The sequence below is a fragment of the Mus caroli genome, unplaced genomic scaffold (genome assembly GCF_978045245.1).
Source record: "Mus caroli unplaced genomic scaffold, Mus_caroli_1 scaffold_1, whole genome shotgun sequence".
Classification (NCBI taxonomy): Eukaryota; Metazoa; Chordata; class Mammalia; order Rodentia; family Muridae; genus Mus; species Mus caroli.
In genome coordinates, this window is record NW_028227256.1 from 28145577 (window position 1) to 28166530 (window position 20954).

General features: G+C 39.1%; 1 protein-coding gene across 1 annotated transcript in view; it reads left to right on the plus strand.

Moving 5' to 3' along the window:
* Lgsn (lengsin, lens protein with glutamine synthetase domain) overlaps positions 1 to 16585 on the plus strand; it is a 28513-nt gene extending 11928 nt beyond the window's left edge. Inside the window, exons 2-5 of the mRNA XM_021169955.2 lie at positions 1644 to 1776; positions 2711 to 2872; positions 9060 to 9226; positions 15386 to 16585. Coding sequence (XP_021025614.1) covers positions 1644 to 1776; positions 2711 to 2872; positions 9060 to 9226; positions 15386 to 16585 — 1662 coding nt within the window. The remainder of the gene's footprint in view (positions 1 to 1643; positions 1777 to 2710; positions 2873 to 9059; positions 9227 to 15385) is intronic.
* Positions 16586 to 20954: the final 4369 nt, after the last annotated feature.

The following is a 20954-nucleotide window of genomic DNA, read 5'->3' on the forward strand; positions in this document are numbered from 1 at the left end:
ACATATGCAGCTAGAGCCATGAGTCCCACCATGTATTTTCTTTGGTTGGTGATTTAGTCCCAGAGAGCTCTGGAGGTACTGGTTAGTTCATATTGTTGTTCCTCCTATGGGGCTGCAAACCCCTTCAGTTTCTTGGGTACTTTCTCTACCTCTTTCATTGGGGACCCTATGTTTTGATAATAGATGACTGTGAGCATCCATTTCTGTATTTGTCAGAATACAGAATACACTGACAGAGCCTCTCAGGAGACCACTATATCAGTCTTCTGTCAGCAAGCTCTTGTTGGCATCCACAATAGTGTTTAATTATTTTGGATATTTTGCTTTTAATGTATATTGGATTTTATCAAGCCACAAAATAACTCAAGTAAGATATTTCAAATCACTGGCAAGACCAGAGGAAGGGAAGTCAAGATGGGCAACAAGAGGGTGAATCTGGACAAGGTCCATTATATTACGTACATGCATGCAAATGTTGCAGTGATGTTCATTTGCATATCCTAATAAATATTTTTTAAGTCAAGTTTCAAAGAAGGTACAAGTGGATGAAACTCATTTTTGAATCAAAGTTAATATTGATGTAAAAAGGGCGAGATATAAGGTAAAAGGGAAGAATCCAAAATTTCAGGTACTTGTGCTTTTGGTCAAGATGACTAGAAAACATAAAAGTCATCATAATAAAACGTTTAACAGGAGATGGTTTTATCAATTATTAAAGTCTAAGCCATTTAAAACATTCTGAGGTAAAAATAAACAAGCACTGAATAGGTAGATACCAGCTTTCTTTCTTTTCTTTCTTTCTTTCTTTCTTTCTTTCTTTCTTTCTTTCTTTCTTTCTTTCTTTCTTTCTTTCTTCCTTCCTTCCTTTCTTTTTCTTTCTTTCTTTCTTTCTTTCTTTCTTTCTTTCTTTCTTTCTTTCTTTCTTCTCATTTATCTATTTTTTAATCAATCATTTTATTCATGTACATTTCAAATGATAACCACCTTCCTGGTTACACCTCCACACCCCCTCTTACCCTTCCCCCTGGATACCCCATCCCATCCCCCTTCTTACCCTTCCCCTTTGCTTCTATGAGGGTGCTCCACCATTCACTTACTGCCTCACTGCTCGAACATCCTCCTACACTGAGGCATCAAATCTCCGTAGGCCCAAGGGCCTCTCCTTCCATTGATGCTAGACAAGGCCATCCCCAGCTACATATGCAGCTGGAGCCATGGGTCCCTTCATGCATACTCTTTGGTTGGTGGTTTAGTCCCTGGGAGCTCTGTGTGGTCCAGTTAGTTGATATTGTTCCTCCTATGGGGTTGCAATCCCCTTAAGCTCCTTCAGTCCTTCCTCTAGCTCTTCCACTGGAGTCCCTAGGCTCAGTCAATGGTTGGCTGAGAGTATGTGCATCTGTATTGATCAGGTGCTGGTAGAACCTCTCATAGAATAGCCATATCATGTTCCTGTCGGCAGAGCTTAATTTATTTAATATTTTTCTGTAACATAGGTCAAAGAAGGTAGAGAAAAATTAGCCTCTGAGTCATCAAAAGGGACAAGGAAGTGACTTCTCTTAGAGAATGTCCTGTGCTCAATTTAAGTCCAAATGCAGTTGGGTGCATGGTATATTATGTGAGTTTTTGTTTACAAATTATGACAGGACACAGCAAAAGATGAAGGCAATGCGACTGAAGGCAGCAGAATGAGAAAACTGAGAAGGGCAAGGAGAAAAGTCACCAAACCACATCTTTGCTCAACGGATGGGGATGAAATCGCCAAGGCCAATTCCAGTGGTATGTGGCTACTCTGACTGTTTGTGATTGGTTTGGACAGGGGCACTTTCGATTTCATGTTCCTTCCAATAAAGCATTCCTCTATGTCTGGAGAAGCAAAGGGATGAAAAGATGCAAAGTATTGCTGCATGAAAGATGGCAGATATAGGCTCGCGTCAACTATAGAGAAATAGCCATTCAAAATATTTAGGATTCAAGGGAAGGGAGTGGGATGCTGGTGTTAGGTGGGGGATGGAAAGCAGAGTGGGAGAGACGCTTCCTTTTGTGCTGAGAATGAATGTGAGCTTTATGGCTAAGGGCCTGAGTGGCAACAGGGAAGTTCTGGAGGGAGTTTTTAATCCACGTGCTGAAACTCTAACGGTGCTCTAACAGATCTGAAATAGTGCTGAGTAGGGATAAGGTCACTGCTGGTGTTTCAAAGAGGAAGCAAATGGAATGGCTAGCCCATGCTAACAATAAAAGCAGACCCCAACAGCTTTTTATTTGATTTTTCTATTACTTTTATTTCTTTTTTTACAGTCCAGTCGTTACCCCACTCTAGGTCCATCTGTCCTTCCACAGTTCCACATCCCATTCCTTCCCCCCCCCCCTGTCTCCAAGAGGATCCCCCCACTCCTCACCAGGTCTTCCCACTCCCTGGGGCCTCAAGGAGCTCTCCAGGGTTAGATGCTTCTTTTATCACTGAGCCAGACCAGGAGGCAGTCCTCTGTTGTATATGGGGGGGGGTTAATGGCTTTTATTTTTATTTTTTATTATTATTACAGACAATATACTTCCTTACAACATGCATCTAGGGCAGGCAACACCCACTGTCCCTGTTGGGTGCGTCACTTCTTGGGAAGGGGATCTTTTCAAGCCATCTTCACGCTGTGTTAAAGATGGTTGAAAACAATTCTAACGTGTTTTGACAATTTTTTTCCCATTATTATCACAGAGATGTCCAGAAACCAAATAGCAGATCTGAGCAAACCTGGCTCTGCTGAGTCTTGGTCCTCGCACAGTGCCAAAGATGCCTACCACCAGACATCAGTGGTAAAATCCTCACTTCCCAGTGCCTTAGCCGGTGCTCCTGATGCTGAATTCAACCCGAATACTGGTAAGTAATTACCTCGAAAGATTCTTGAGGAAACAGGAAAGTGCTTCAAGTCACTGTTTCCAAGTTGATCTTTGAACTTGAGATGGTCTGATGATGGTGAAGATCCCAGGCCTCAGGCAAGACAGAGGAGAGTATCCACATCTGTGTTTGTGAAGCACTTTGCTGCCTCATTACCCTTCAGGCTACTGATCTAGGAAACCAACGGAGGGCTTGTCATGGGTGAGAGCACTTGAGTCTTCTCTGAAAATGAAATTTGATCATTCAAAGTCTCTGGATTGCTGAATAATTTTCCTGGTGTGTGGTTGAGTGTGTTGGTTAACATCCTCTTGGATACAAGATATAGAAACTGGTTAAAAAAGAGACATTTATTCTCTGAGGTAGTCTATAAGGAATAGATTAAAAAGTGGGAATACAGTGGTCTATGAAATTAGAGACAATTACCAGCTTCAGAGGCTTTTGTGACTAATTTTAGGGGTCTCTAAATGTATCTGCTAAGAGGACAGGCAGAAGCTACGAAAACTGTTATAATCCAGGCCACAGTTTATTGAAACATAACTTTTATAACATAAAAGGCTAAAATAATGTGTGGTATAAACTCTAGGAAAACACTAAACATGGGTGTTCACTGGTTCTCTCCCAGGGGGACACAAAAAACAGCATTACTTCTCAGTGTGGTTTGCTATCTCAGGATGCTCACTTTAGTATTGATATCCAGGGACTTTACTGGACCATGTTGCATTGGCAATTGGACTTAACTCTGTCTCCAGCCCTTGAGGGGGACAAGTAGGAATGTGCACAAAGTCACTATTACAAATGACATTGTTTGACTGTCTGGCTGATACACAACCTCTAGGTAAATACAGGCACTGTTAACAGACAGAACCTTCTAAGCACTGAGAGGCGAATGCCCAGGGAGCAAGGGTACAGCTCAGACCTGTCCTCACCCTTCTCTCCTCTCCCTTTTTATTACACACAGGACCTGAGGAAATGAACACTGCAAGGCAAGGCTCCATCTTTATTCACTTTCTTCAGCTAGCACAACTCATGATCACAAACAGAGTTGTACAAACCTCAGATTCACATCTGAGTTCATTCAGAATGCAGAGAGAACCCAGTCTAATTGTTAGATTGCTTCCTTCCAAAATTGGGTGGTTCCTTTGTCTCAGAATCATTTCTCTGGCTCTATGTCGGAGGGCCAGCAGTGCTCAGGACGATGCTTCTACCTGGAATCAATCTGAATTTCCCTTCTTCTGCACCTCTAGCAGGAAAAATGAAACCCAAACCAAACCAAAATAAAAACCAAAACAAATCAAAAACCACCCCCGAGCTTCTAAGACCTTGCCTCGATACTGCAAGACTTACTTCCTGTTTTAAGGACCATAGCGTTTTGCCAAGGCAATGTTCATCCCCCATGTTCTTTGTGCCTTGCTTTGTGTTCTCCACAGAGAGAAGAGCAGCCATTCTGACATCTGTGTGCATCAGAAGCAGACAGTACAAATGGCAGAGAGGCTAGTGAGAAGAAATCAGTAGAACAAAGCATGGCCCAGATTCAGCTTGAAGGATTATTTTTGCAAATCTGTATTACTTGTGTCTGCTTTTATTTGTGTCTCCAGGAGGTAGAAGCTTGGGTGTGCCACTTCGGCTACCCCAGGGCTCCAGGAACGATGCTGTGGAAAAGTGTCCAGCCAGGATTACCACATTGTTTAGGGAAAGCTTGAACTCAGAATTTCATTACATAACATTTCCTAATAGTTAAGTATTTCCGATAAATTTAAACAGGGTTTTAAACATTGGGAGGGCTAACAGAGGATACTGGTTATATTAACTATAAGGTGTACATTTTACATGTTTTGTGTATGTTGTTTTATATGCTCTAGTTTCAGACAGAGAAGCAAAGATGGATTTTGGGTGTAATAATCTTAAATTAAAAAAAAAATCACTGTGCTTTGCCCTGTCTTTGTACTAGTCATGACTAGGGGTGTGGGCACTATTATTGATTAGCCTGGATTAAGCTCTTATAGCCAATAAACTACCAATGTATCCTACAATACATGTGAAAACTGATACCTCACCTAAGTAGAAGTAATTTCAATAAGTACTTTCAACTACACTGAGATTTTTTCCCCCCCAAAATAACTAAGTTTTTCAAGATCAGTTCCTTTGCCCTTGCAGTATTTTATTTATTTACTTGCCTTTTTAATGGCTTGCACCTGGTTATTGTGCCAACTGGACTTAGTAGCACTGTCTAGGACTGACACACTCTGTCCAGAAGACACGGCCTCATTGCACTAAGTGGGTATTCTCACATGGCCATGCACATTTCAGCCCCATGAATGAATGTCTAGGGGTTCTGGAGAGGGAAGGCAGGATCCCAGGAACAAGTGGCATGTGTTAGAGAGAACATGTCATAGGCAGTTGCCCCCATCTTAAAATTTCTATTTCTTTCTTGTTTAAATAAGAATAATAACAACTGTTATTAAAGCAATAAATAACAATATATTATTATTCTATTTATTACAAATAATATAATTATACATAATTTATTTTTATTATATCTATTATAGAAAATAATTATAATAAACAAAATTTAATAAATAAAATAGATAATGATTACATTTTGATGGTGATGATGATGTAGTGTGTGTTATAATGCATGTATAACTGCCAGTTCATACGAGTCATGGGACACATAGAGATCAGATGAGAACTTTTGGGAGTCCTCTTTCCATTTTGGGGTAAGGAGATCAAACTTGAATTATCAGGCTGTGCTGGAAGCACCTTTATTCACTGCACCAGTCCTGGATTTGTTATATCTGGAAGCCCACATTCCTGTTCAATCCATCTCTTATAAGCAGCAGTGGCTTTCTTGGGAACAGAATATGTTCTTGTTGTCTCAGAATATGGATGGTTTTTCTCTAAGGCATTCTACATGCTCATGGGCTTCGAGCATTTTCCTTTCTTTAATATTTCCTTATTTTTCTCCCTAAACAGAGCAGTAAAAGTTGCCCCATAAAAAGCACATTGATTTAATTTATTAATCCTCTTTAGGGATAGGACAGGAGAACATATCCCAGGAATCACACTGGAAGAAAAACAAATGAGTCCCTGAGCTGGTAATTATCTGCCTGCTATCCATCATGTATAGCTGGGAAAGACTGACTGAAAGGGTTAATTGGAAGTAACAAATATGATTTATTTGAAGGGAAGAAGTTCAGACTATGATGCATCAAGATGAGTTGATGCTTTCAAAATGAATTTAGGTTAGATAGGGTTATTTTTTTTTGGTGAAAGATTGAAATTTTAAATGAAAAATTTGATACTAAGGATATATATTCTAAAAGCTGTGATGCAAATTTTTACTTAATAATAAGACAAGGTAAGATCATAAAGGATATATTAATTTATTCACTAACACACAAACTTATCCACTAAAGGCATATTTTTTGAGTGTCTGTGATGGTCAACATCTCTATAGGTGTTGTGGCTATGAGAGCAGGCAGAACTGAGTCCCACTCTCATGGACTGACATGCAAGAGAATGACAGATATCAAACAGGTGACTCTGAAGCATGGCCAACATGTTTGAGGGCAATAAAGGACACCGAAGAATATGGGACAGGGATAGTACAGTTAGCTGAAATAGGTCGCTCAAAATTCTCATAGTTCTAACCCTCAGCACCTTAGATTGCATTTGGAGTCAAGATCTGTCAATAGGTTATTACAGTTAAAGGTACCCAGTAGGTGGGGCCCTAATTTATGGTAACTGGTATACTCATAGGAGACATTAACCCATGGACTCAAATAGAAAGAAGATCATGTAGATCATCAACTCTAAGTCCAAGAGAGAAGCCTCAGAAGAAACATCCCTGCTGATACCTTTGACCATTAACTCTGGTCTTCAATAAAAAGAATACAAGTTCCCACTAAGCCCCCTCCTCTTCAGTACCAGGTGTTGCGACTTGAGAATGCGAATGCATGTGCTCACTGCTCAGCCTCAGCTCAGTAAGGATAGCCTTCTGTGAATCAAGAGTTGGCAGGTTACAACTGCAGACATGTTTCATGGATGTTCCAGATGGCCATGCTTAACTTCCCCAGTCCCCCACCTTACCGAATCATCTCTCCTTTTCATTCAATGATGCCACATTTTAATGCCAATAGATTCCCCCATGTAGAAACAAGATAGTTTGAGGGTAGGACTTTTTCTGAGTACTTAATTTGATAAGTAGGTGGTGATAAAAATATTGACCTTGAACAGTTGACTATAAATGGGTGAATATTTTTTTTTTCATTGTAAAATAAAGCAGAGGGGACTTTTGGAGGTGGGAAAGAGGACTGGGCAGACCGAGGAAGAAGTTACTAGATAAAGGACAATGACACATATGATTATATATGTCAAGATGAAACCTGTTAATCTGTATGCTTAGAAATTAAAAAAGAAATACAAGATAAATCTATAAAACAATAGCTAGTTATCTTAGGAAGTTTAGAAGATACAGCTAAGACAAATGCTAATAAGGTAACCTGACTTCTCATCCCTGGCGGGGCAATAGAATGGCCTCTTTTTTCTTGCAAGACAAAAAGAGCTTGCTTGACCTCCTATACAGAACTGGTTATGATGTCTGGAATACTGTTTATATGAAGACTTCTATATTTTAAGCTGCTTATGAGCTTTATTTGATATAAGCAGCTTTATTCAACTTGGGCCGAACAAACACCTAATGTTTCAGAAGAAGGTGGGAACACACCAACTGTTGATTTAGCATGCAACATTCTAATTGCTACAGCGCAATTGTAATTGTTTGTGTTGAACAGAAGGTTATATGGTAGTTATAAAGTGTCAGAGTCCTGGGGTAGCCAGACATATCAGTGGTGGGGCATTATACCTAATATATGTGCAGAGGTGGCACCAGTAATTTGATTCTCTCATGCTTCATGTATTTAAAATCTGCTCAATCTGTGTTTTCAGACTGTCAGTCTTTATGCTTATTTTAAAGCCTAATTATATCTTGAAAACTGATACCCAGTTATCACTTAAAAATTATAGCTGTTTAATGTTCGTGGTGTGACAGATTGATGGGTGTTCAAATGCGGGCGTGCTCGCAGCACCATTTATTGGAGCTAAAGTAATTGGGTTCACTTTTTGCATTTAAGTAGCACTTACATAGTGCTTATTGACTCCTGGTACTGTTAAATACCTTGTTTAATCCTCATAACAATTGGGTAATATTTTAACAATGAAGAAACAGAGACACAGTGGGAGGGAGAAGGCTGCCAGGCATGAAAGGAAAAATATGGGTATCTTGATTTGTGCTGACTCTCTGCATTCTGTCACCATCCCTAAAGGTTCTGATAGTGGCATTTATAATGCGTGCTTTGGACCTGACCATTTTATCTATGCACTCCATTCACATCCTGGTAATAAGCCACCTACCCTGAATCCAGAAAACTAGATTCTAGATTCCATATTGACAGTTGTGTGTGTGTGTGTGTGTGTGTGTGTGTGTGATGAGAGAGAGAGAGAGAGAGAGAGAGAGAGAGGTTAGGGGCTTGGGCTCTTGCTATGTGTGTCTCTCAGGGACTCAGTCTAATGAACTGACTAGATTAACTTTGTATCCAAAGTCTTTACTAGATCCCAAGTTTTAGAATATTCAGATTATCTTAACATACTGGAAATGGACATTTTATCATATTTCTGACTAAAAAAAATTGGCCAAGAACCCCAAGTTTTCATCTCCACTCCCATTCTTGATATCTTTCTTAAACACTTGTGAAATTTGACATAGAGATGTGTTTCTAGGACTCAGATGCCATTGCAAAGATGGAAGGTAACTTTTGGGAAGACCAATGCTGTCAGGTTATCCATTGTCTTCCATGAGCAAAGGTTTTATCTTTTTTCCTTTTTTTCTTTGATTATTTTCACAAACAAGTGTTTCCAGTAAGCATATGATGTCCCCATCTTTTTAGGCTGACAAGTCCTAACTGATGACCAGTCCCTGAGGGTGTTTAGACAGTGCTCTTGGGATGACTGTAAAGGCAAGTGAGAGATAGGTGGGATCTCTGTGTGAAGTTGTAGTCGTGTGATGGGCATGTATTGATGTTGTTTGTAACCCAAGTGACTAATTCAATACACCTACCCCATTTCCTTTTGGTCCATCCTGATCTAGTGATTTCAAATTATTACCCTACAGATCCCACCTGGTACAATGCTCAGAGTTTTAACCCGCCTCAACTTTCTGCTAGAATGAAACACATTAAACAAGAAATGGCCAAAAACCACCTCCAGTTTGTACGATTTGAAGCAACAGATTTGCACGGTGTCTCCAGATCTAAGAGCATCCCCGCACAGTTTTTTCAAGTGAGTTTTACAGTTACGCTGAGTGTGGTTTCATGACTGTTAAAAAGCAGATGCTGTTTAGCACTCATCTACATTTTCTTGTAATCTATACAGTAATTTGTGTGGAAACACGATAATTTGTTTTGTCATTTTCCTTGTCCCTCCCCATATGCATTATTGCTCCCCAAGGAGACAAGCATGCAATAACAATCCCTTTACCCAATAGAAATAGGAAACTAATTATGCAGGTTATTTCAGTCCTTCTGCCTCGAATAATCACACTGTACAGAACTATCCTCTCTTTTTCATACTGCAATTATAGAGATTATATTTTATTTGACATGAGAAAATTGCAACCCAAGACCCAAGAGCAAACAAGAAAGCAGAAGGTAGAAATGACTAACTAGAGATGCTTTGCTGATTAAGAAAAGGCACACATTCTTTCAGCTGTAATTCAGATATGAATATACACGATTGTTGTTAGACGACTAATGAATATTAAAATTTGAAAATAATGGTATCAAAAAATATTTCATCTCTGGATACAATCTTAGGATTTTCTAGGGTCATTTTCTTTACTTTAAGCCAATCTGTATTCTTTTCACTGGGGTGCTTATTCTTACTCTCCCATTTTCAAATAATTCTCCTTCCTGTAGCCAGAGTTCATTATTCTTTTATTCTAACTTTATAATCAGAGTGCATGAATTGTTAAACAAAACACTTCAAATTCATTTTGGAACTTCTGAAGGTATAATATTCATTAGTATTTGTATCATAAATATTAGTGATTTAAGACTAAATAATTTCAACACTTTATGGTGAACATATAAGTACATTTGTGAAAGCTAATCTGAATAATATATACATATATTCAAACACTTGAATATATTAAATATGTGAAAACTATATCTTGAATATATATATACATACATCACATATATATTATATATATACACATATATACATATATATATAAGATGTGAAAATTTTCTTAGGCAAAAATGTAAAGTTAATAGTCTTTTGTTTTGTAAATATGTCACTTAGATTTCTTTTATTGAAAAGAACGCTCATACAACATGTTCTTACCATGGTTTACCCCTTTCCTCACTCCTTCCAGATCTCCCACCTGAACAGACTCCATGCCCTTTCTTTCTCTCTTTAAAGAACAGAACAAACAAACAAACAAACAAACAAATAAAACCCCCAAAGAAAGCAAGAAACTATGACTCTCTGACACTTTGTTGCTCTCTCTTTCTCTCTCTCTCCTTTCTCTCTCCCTCCCTCCCTCTTTGCTCTCTGTCTTGTCTCTTTCTCTGTCTGTCTGTCTGTCTGTCTCTCTCTCTCTCTCTCACACACACACCCACCATAAAAGTAGAACCCAAAATATACCAAACAAAGCAATTTGAGACAAAAAGTCTACAAAAATACCATCGAGTTTGCCTTGTATTGGGCATCTACTGATGGAGGTGGAGTTTTACCCAGAAGTGTGGCTAGTATACCTAGTGAGACTCCATAGGAGAAACAAAGCTTTCCTTTCAGCACGGGTGGGTGTCAGAGCCCATGTGAACTTCTTCTTAGCACTGGGATTACAAGAATCATTTTAAAACATTTTGACTTATGGAAATAAAATGCCAAATTGAAACTAGTAAATCAGATTAATGACTAGAAGAGATAATATGTCCCTATTTTTAGAATTAAGAAAGACTTTCTCACACTAAAGTAGCCAGGCAGGCTTAGTGTTGAGACACTAGCCTGTGACTTGTCACTTAACAGTTCCGTAGTATTTACTGTATCTTTCTGTATCTACTGCCTCTAGCTCAGCTTTAATATTCCTTTTTTCCTTTCTCTGAAGTAAGTGTCACTTCTTATTTTAAATGCTAACATTGATTTTCTAAAAACAAAAGAAAACTCCAGATCATCTGCTGAGAATAGAGGCAAAGGCTGGTACATCATTGGAGGAAGCCAAAGAAGAAATGCATGGGTCAATGATATCTCTGTTGTTTAGAGAGTTTCCCATGTGCCTGACAATGTGCCAAGTGCCTCACAGACAGCACGTTTCAACAAACATACAGAATCTTGTTCTATCAAAGGGTTGATTTGATTTAAATCATATATGGATTATGTGAATTCTATCTTAGATTTAATAAAAGTGTTCCATATTACTGTAGATCTCATATCCAATGCTTTGGTTGTTTCAAAAGGTACTTCATTGTACTCCAAAGAACAGGGGCCAAAGGGTTTTAACTTAGTCTGTAAAATTTTCTATCAAGTTCAGAGAGATCTGTCTTGAAGTATGAACCCGTTGTAGTGCTTCACTACTATGTGTATAATAAGAGAATTTATGCTATTCAGAGCTTCATACAGAAGTTTAGATATGTCCCACAGTGAATGGAAAATGGTGAGAATTCTGCTACATGTCCAAAAATGTGTAAAGAAAAGAGAATATTAGGGGAAAAAAGTGCTCTGAAACTCACAGATTAAATAGTCTTAAAGTTTGCTGTTCTCCCAGTTTTCAAAGGACTGTCAGAGTCCAGTGATGACCAGCTGTTCTCCACTAGTCACAGCAAAGGGAATGTAATACAGACTTAGATTGTGTGATCGCTCACAAATTTCGTGAATAAAACACATTTATTTTAGAAACCCATCTCAGAAACATACAACTACCATATAGATGTTTGAACTCAAAATGATCAAATAGGGAAATAACAACATTCTTCCCATTAAATTTTAGAATTAAAATATTTCACACAAATATTTTATGTACGTGTGTGAGCACACGTGCCTATGTACGTGCATGTGAGAATGCATAAAATTTACATATACAACTCCAAAGAGTAGCAAATTTTGGGGATTGATGTGGTGGTACATACCTGCAATCCTAGCACTCAGGAATCAGAGGCAAGAAGGCTGGGTGTTCTAGTCCAACACAGTATGTTTAAGGCAAGCCTGGGCTTACATGAAGATTGTGTTGCAACCAACCAACAAACCAACCAACCAACCAACCAAGAAAACAAGAAGATAAGAGGAATGGTCTTGTTTAAGACCAGTTAAGTCAATAGCACTTGAGAATATTTGTAAAAGTGATAGGTTGTGAAGGAACCAGTCCATATGACCTGTCCCTACACAGTAGCCATTTTGGAGGTGTTTCTGATGATGATGTGACCAAACTAATGTTGTTTGTGGAGTGTTAGGATGTTTGTAGTAACCCCGTGATGCTCACTGAGTTTACTAAAACCACTTTTAACTGTCAGGATCTTTGCTCTACTCATATCAAGGTTTGTTGAGATTCTTATATAATTTCCAATTTTTTTAAAAAAAATTTAATCTTCTACACATCTATTTATTAGCTGTAAGTTCTATAGAGCAGAAGTCAGTCACATACAACCCATGTTGCTTTGCTGCTCAGAATCTCCCAAGATTGACATCCAAGTGTTGTGGTTGAGCTATTAGTCTCTGGATATTCTAGGAAAGACTGGTCAATAGGGCTTTTGGAGTTTAACAAACCATGGCCCTCCTGGGGTGATAGGTAGGACCTAATAATTGAGTTGAAGTTAAGGAAGAATAAAACTGAACTAGGAAAAAGTTTGTGAGAGAAAGTATGGAGGCAAAAGGAATAACATTTGTATTTGCCCTGAGGCTAGAGGAAAGAAAAGGCCTGAGGTTAATATGGCTACAGCGCAGAGTAAGGAAGGGTGGTTTTTGGTTACAAGGTCAAAAACGTTACCTAGGATTTGCTTTACACACAGGCTTGCTGATCCTGTTGAGCATTTTCATCACCATCCTAAGCCCACCAAGAGGTCTTTGAGATGGTTGGAAAGAAGTGATTGACAAGATCAGATCTGAGTTTTGAAATGGTGACCTTGGCTGACGTAGATAGTGGCTTTAACATCCAATGGAGAATGCTACCCACAATGATTTCACAGTACTCAGATGCAAGAGCGTTTCACTAATGACTGGAGGGAGCATTTTGTTGTTTTGTTCTGTTTTCTTGCTGTTGTTTGTGGATAGAAACTATTTCTTACTTTTTAAAAAAATTTCTTTTCTGTTGTTTCTTTTTTTTTCATTTTTTATTAGATATTTTTTAAATTTACAATTCAAATGCTATCCCAAAAGTCCCTTATACCATTCCCCAACCCTGCTCTTCAACCCACCCAATCCTGCTTCCTGGCCCTGGTATTCCCCTGTATTGGGGCATATAATCTTTGCAAGACCAAGGGCCTCTCCTCCCAGTGATGGCCATCTTCTGCTACATATGCAGCTAGAGACAAGAGCTCAGGGGGTACTGGTTAGGTCATATTGCTGTTCCTCCTATAGGGTTACAGACCCCTTCAGCAACTTGGGTAAAAAGTTTTTTTTTTAAATGAATCTGTCCAGTTTTATTAACTTCATGTTAACTTCTGCTGCCTGACACATAATGGCATTAAATAGATTAGTAAGTCCATTAGATCTAAGAGACACAGTTGATAGGGGCTTACATCATCCAGTAACTTGCCCAACTCCACTCCAGCAATTAATAAAAGAGATTTAACTAGGACTTGGATCTGCTGAAATCCAGTCCATACTGGTCAGAATGTTATATTTGGAAACTATAACTTTGAAAATAGAGGTTCACATACACAGATAAATTTTCTGGGACTCTGAGACAATGAAGTAGGTACTTCTTAAGTGGGTTGCATAAGTGAAGTTCTGGCTCTTGGGATCTGTGACAGATGTCCTGTGTCTGACCAGAGACTCTTCTCCAACAAAGATTTAAGACTCCTTTGGTAGAAGTTAGCAGGGGGTGCTGGTGTTACAATATTACAATAGAATAAAGCCTAATTGTGGCTTTACTTGTATCTCTTTAATAGGCTGTGTCTTAGTCAGGGTTTCTATTCCTGCACAAACATCATGACCAAGAAGCAAGTTGGGGAGGAAAGGGTTTATTCAGCTGTTCATCACCAAGGAAGTCAGGTCTGGAACTCAAGCAGGTCAGAAAGCAGGAGCTGATGCAGAGGCCATGGAGGGATGTTCTTTACTGGCTTGCTTCCCCTGGCTTGCTCAGCCTGCTCTCTTATAGAACCCAAGACTGCCAGCCCAGATATGGCCTTTCCCCCTTGATCACTAATTGAGAAAATGCCTTACAGTTGGATCTCATGGAGGCATTTCGTCTACTGAAGCTCCTTTCTCTGTGATAACTCCAGCTGTGTCAAGTTGACACAAAACTAGCCAATACAGACTGCTATCACTTACTTATTATATTCATCTAGATGTGAGAAGGCTGGATTATATAGTGTATCTGTTTATTACTACATTATTCACAATCAACCTACATTAGTATTGGTGCATGAAAGGATGAAGAAAATGTGACATATATATATATATATATATATATATATATATCCTATAATTAAATTTAGTGAAATAAGTTAGACACAGAAACAAATGCTGCATGTTCTCTTTCATACGTGGGTACTAAAATGTTGGTCTAAATAGGATGTTGTTCTGTGAGAGGTTGGGAAACAGGAAGAAAACAGGAATAGGGGAAGGCTGCTTAATGAGCATCAAGATATAGACAGAGTTCTAGTTCTAGTTTTCTCACACAGTATAGCTAGTATAGTTTATAACAACTTGTTGTATATTGTCAGCAATGAGAGGAAATGGAGACCATGTGATCAATACATTGTCTACATGTATGGAATGATCACAGCATACCCCTTCAATATATAAAGTAATAAAATAAAGTAAAATATATCACCTCAGAGGAAAGCCTTACCAGAGGTCTTAGAAACAGCGCTATAATATAAAATTTATTAAAAAGTTTTTTATTTATAATTTTAAGTATTTCCATAAAGTTATAAACCATTGTATTTTGCTGTATGCTGACTTTCTTTATCCTTAAAGCATTTATGTATAGATACGTGAAGCAGTTATGATTGCTGTTCTCTACATCTAAAAACATATCAAGGCTTGAGTTAAAATATTAAAAATTGTCAGAAGGTCTTTACAAGAAAATAGTTCTTTCAGTATTTCATTTTTGATATTTATTTTGAGTTTTAAAAACTTTACCTGACAGTTACTGTTAACTCACAGATATTACACTTCCCATTCTTATTATCAAGATCTTCTTCCCCCGTTTTGTTTATCTTAACGTTTTATCTTCAGGTTTTAGAACCTAGTTAATCTGTCCTTTTTATTCCTCAGGAAAAAGTGATCCACGGAGTTTTCATGCCCCGTGGGTATCTGGAATTGATGCCAAACCCTAAGGACAATGAGGTGAATCACATAAGAGCCACATGCTTCAATAGTGATATAGTCCTCATGCCAGAGCTGTCGACCTTCAGAGTCTTGCCTTGGGCAGAGAGGACTGCGCGGGTGATTTGTGACACCTTCACAGTGACGGGCGAGCCTCTCCTGACATCCCCTAGGTACATCGCCAAGAGGCAGCTGCGCCAGCTGCAGGACGCCGGCTTCTGCCTGCTGTCCGCCTTCATCTATGATTTCTGCATTTTTGGTGTGCCCGAAGTGATCAATTCAAAGACCATATCTTTTCCTGCCTCCACATTACCAAGTAACCATGATCAGCCCTTCATGCAGGAACTGGTTGAAGGCCTGTATCAGACCGGGGCGAATGTGGAGAGCTTCTCCTCGTCTACCAGGCCTGGGCAGATGGAGATCTGTTTTCTCCCTGAGTTTGGCATTAGCTCAGCCGATAATGCCTTTACCCTCAGAACAGGTCTCCAAGAAGTGGCCAGGAGATATAATTACATAGCTAGCCTTGTAATTGAGACTGGATTCTGCAATTCAGGAATTTTGTCTCATAGCATCTGGGATGTGGGCGGGAAGACAAATATGTTCTGCAGTAGTTCTGGGGTGGAAAGGCTCACGCTTACGGGGAAGAAGTGGTTGGCAGGCCTGCTGAAGCACTCTGCGGCTCTCAGCTGCCTGATGGCCCCTGCGGTCAACTGTCGCAAGCGCTACTGCAAGGACAGCAGAGACCTGAAGGATAGCGTGCCCACCACGTGGGGATACAATGACAACAGCTGTGCCTTGAACATCAAGTGTCATGGTGAAAAAGGCACCCAGATAGAAAATAAGTTAGGGTCTGCAACCGCGAACCCTTATCTGGTGTTGGCGGCCACTGTGGCAGCAGGCTTGGATGGTCTTCAGGGCAGTGATGGTGCTGCGGCTGGTTCAGATGAGAGTCAGGATCTGTATCAACCAGAACCTTCCGAGATCCCTTTGAAGATGGAAGATGCCCTTGCCGCCCTGGAGCAAGATGAGTGTCTGAAGCAGGCTCTGGGAGAGACTTTCATCCGCTACTTTGTTGCCATGAAGAAGTATGAACTGGAAAGTGAAGAAACAGATGCAGAGGGAAATAAATTTCTGGAGTATTTTATATAGGATGGGACTCTGCCCTGTAGAGATATGATGAGTAGCTAGTTTATCAGAAAGAAAAGATTGAGCCTTTGCAATGAACAATACTAGACTGCTTCTGCCCCTCTCAGATGAAACAGGATTGCTCGGATCCTGATCTCAGCTATAAACAATAAATTTGTGGTGAAACGGCATATGCAAACTTACATTGCCTACTGTCATTTTTCTTTATATTGTTAGCCTGGGTGATGTTTGGGTCATGTGTATATTTGCATGATAAAGGAAGATGTACATTAGAAAGCAGAATTTAAAGACTGGGGTAAAAAGAAAAAAAATATCAATATAGTAAACAATATTAAGTATAGACATAGCATTCTCCTGTCAAGAAGACAGATAGGTTAGCATAATCCTACTACTAAAAGCAGGTTGAGGTCACTTTGTATCGCTAGCTATGATAATTTTGAACATGTCAAGTTGTACAGAGTAGGACATGACAGGCCACAAAAGCTCTCCCTTCACTTTTGCTCTTCTCTACCCCCTCTTGAAAGATTCAGGGATTTCAAGGCTGCAGTGTCCCCTAGGTCCAGATGATAGGACTGAGAATCAGGTTAACACTGAGGTCAGACTTAAAAGGCGGTAGAACCCTTTCTTTAAACAATGCATGCTAGGTAAAGGGAGAAAGGGGGCTGCATTGTTCTGCCAGATTGGCTCTATTCTTCGAAAGCAGACATCCCATTTGAAACATCTTTGTTCTACAGAGAGGAAGAATGACTGCCTGCCTAGCCAAGGCTCTGTCTGCAGCTTCAATGCACACTTAAATTACTAATTACATCGCCACAGAGATTGGTGTTTCTCCAGAGAGTAGAAAATGTCCCAGGCCTTTCTTTGACTGTGATAATATTGCAACTTATCATTGAAATTTAGAATCTCTTGGGAACAAGTCCAATATCTAGGTACTTGCAAATGAAAACACTGTTCCCCTGCTTAGGATCGAGTAGGAGATTTTATGTTCAATTAAAACTGGCTGTGGTCTCAATTTAGATGGCAAACACTTAAGGAGAACGCTAGAATTTAGCTTTGTTCATCTTGTTAAGATTCTTAGCACCTGGTAAATGGTGAAAGTCAGTGTGACTTTCACAACTGTTAGCTTATTTCATCTTCCAGCAGAAGACATGTGTTTGGAAACAGAATTAAATCTACAGATGAAGAAAGGGTTAGAGGGAGCTAGCACAGGGTGAGAAGGAAGTGTGAAGCTCAGAGCATGGGATTCTGTTTTCACAAGTTCATCTTGTCAGTTGAGGAAGATACAGTGAAAATCAAAGTGGTTTTCTGAGCCTCCACTGTGTTGACTGGATTGCTGTTATTAAGATCAGCCGGAGAGACTAAGTTGAAGCAGTCTATGCAAGGTCTAGCTAGGCTCCTTGGAGAATAAAAACAGGTGTCTTGTCTTCCTCTTTCTGGTCTTACCCTTCCTGCTGACTGGCCCGTAGAACACGAGGCTAGCCAGTTTCTTTTAGAAGGTAGAGAGATGAAATATTTGCATCAAAGCATCATGTATCGTGTGTGTGTGTGTGTGTGTGTGTGTGTGTGCGCGCGCGTGTGCGAGTGTGTGTTTGTTTGTTTGTGTTGCGGACTGGGAAGATAAAGGATAGAGATAAAAGATTCAGTGAAAGATGGTTTCTGAAAACTTTTCATTTCTGGAGTTGGGGGTGCAGATGTGAGTTAATTAGAGGGATCCACTCATGCAAAAAATTGTATTATTTCTCACCCTAATAGAGCTGTATAGAATCTTTTATAAGTTCACAGGCCTTAATGAAACTTGTCTCTTGCTTTTCTTGGTTTTACTACTATGAGTATAAGATGCTATAAAAACTCTGCTAATCACGGTGTTTTTGGTCTTCATTCCATTGTCTTTTTCACATTATCAGCACAATTTTCAAAGTACAGTATGAAAGGTCCCATGGTAAGGATTATATAATTGGGAATGTTATTGGTTAAATGTATGGTAGTTAAGTCAGCAGAAATTATCTAACAACATACTACAAATCAGTTTTACAGCATCCATTGGTATGGCAGCCTCTCTAGAGACTCAATTAAATGTGTGCAGTTGTATACATTATTCATTAAGACAGGTCAAAGGTGAGCATTGGTCAAGACAGTTTAGGACTAAGGAAAACTTGGGGCAGGTAGATGTAAATTTGTAGTTAACTCTTTTTCTATTTCTTTGTTCTGCTCCTGACCTGTAAAATGTGTGTGTGTGTGTGTGTGTGTGTGATGTTCTGCTATAGCCTCTGTGTTCCTGGTCTTCAGGGAGAGACCAGAAATCTACTCAGTAGCATGCATTGAATACCCCTTTGTGTGATAAGTCAGCTACAGTCCTAGGGGAGACCAAGGCAAAGACAATAGGTGGACCGTGAAAGAATGTGCAATCTGCACATCTTCAGAACCTTTTTTGTCTTTATAATGTAGGTCCCATGCTTAGGAAAAAAACATTTAGTAGACTGCTTTATGGTTTCAAAAAGATGCCTTTTGAATCTCTTTCCAGAAATTACTTTCTTATTTTCATTTACCATAATTGTTCTAATCAAAGCTTAGGGGGAAATGTGATTACTGCATTTAACGTTGGGTATTAAATGAGTATACATAAGAATCTAAATTAAAAAATGTGCTTTAAGAGTAAAAACTAAAACATTAGTGGCATAATAAAACGTTACTATTTTAAAAGATATTTTATAATCTAAAATTTCATTTTATGTTGTGTGAATAACAACAGTAACGCTTGAAATGGTGATTTGAAGATAATGAAAGATCTAAAACTTCTCTATGAATAAAACTTGAAGTCACACAGTAAATCCTGAATGTGTTGGCAACACAGAGCAGTTAGGTGTCTATCAATGTACCTTTAGCCTCCTACTAACCAGAGCATCTCACCGATGTTTATGATGCAGGGTTATTGGTCAGACTCATTAGTAGAGGCTTTCCTGTCCCACGTGTTAGAACATCTGTCTGTAAACATCTCCTATGTTACACAGTTATTCCTTCTTACAGCTCTTCTGGTATCAGAAACAGACTTCACATAACATCTCCTGGTTAGGATGTGAATTCTGAGAATGAAGGACACTCATCTTTCCATATTTGTCTTGATATACTTTATTCCTTGAGTTAGTTATGGACTTAAGAGCTGTCATTCAATTAGGGCATAACAAAATCATACTGCAGTACTGTCTTAGTAGTACAAAATGTATCCATATCTATATACCCAGAAACAGTGAGGGAATGGCCACAGACATATCTATGAGAAGCAGTGATTAATGGTTTTAGTTGGCTCTGAGGTGTGTTTTCCTTTAGAACTGTTCTGTTTCTAGAAAGTCTTGAGGATACAACATTTGTTAGGTGGATGAGATTGTATTAAACAGCTAGAGGGAAACAGTCATGATTTTGGCCACAAGAAAACATTCAAAAGGTTTCTTACCTTGTGCCATGCCTCCCCTGTGGATTCTGTCTCCTAGAATAGAAATGAGAATCTCACCTTTTTGGTTCCTCTTGCAGGTGTAAACACTGACACTCAGGGGCAGACATAAAAGCCATGTGAAGCTTGTGCAAGGCAAAAGTGACAGGCATCAGAGTGTTAGGGGCCTGGTAGGGACAACAGGTGGTGTTGCTGCCCAGTGATGGCCTCTGTGGATCTCTCTAGAGTACCAGGCACAGTGTCCAAACCTGCATTTCTAGGCCTTTCAGGTTCTGTGAATTACTGAATATTTTAAAGGATCATTCCTTTCTATTTAAAGTATATAGTATATATTTATCTCAGGGTTTCTATTCCTACACAAACTTCATGACTAAGAAGCAAGTTGGTGAGGAAAGAATTTATTCAGCTTACATTTCCACACCACTGCTCATCATCAAAGGAAGTCAGGATGGCAACTCAAGCAGGTCAGAAAGCAGGAGCTGATGCAGAGGCCATGAAGGGATGTTACTTACTGGCTTGCTTTCCCTGGCTTTCTCAGCTTGCTTTCTTATAGAACCTAGGACTACCAGCCTAGGAATGGCACCACCCACAATGAGTTCTCCCCCTTTGATCACTAATTGAGAAAATGCCTTACAGCTGGATTTCATGAAGGCATTTCCTCGAGGAAGGTTCCTTTCTCTGTGATAACTCCAGCTTGTGTCAAGTTGACACACAAAACCAGCCAGTACTATATCTATACCTATATAAAATGCACTATATAATGCATACATTATATATTTTATATGTACAATGTATAATATATATCTATATTCATTTATATGTATATACATGTCTATCTATCTATTTAAATATGGCTGAAACATGGTTTCTAAAAGGAGTTACAAGAATCAAGAAATGCAATCCAAAGACGGGGAATAATATAACATT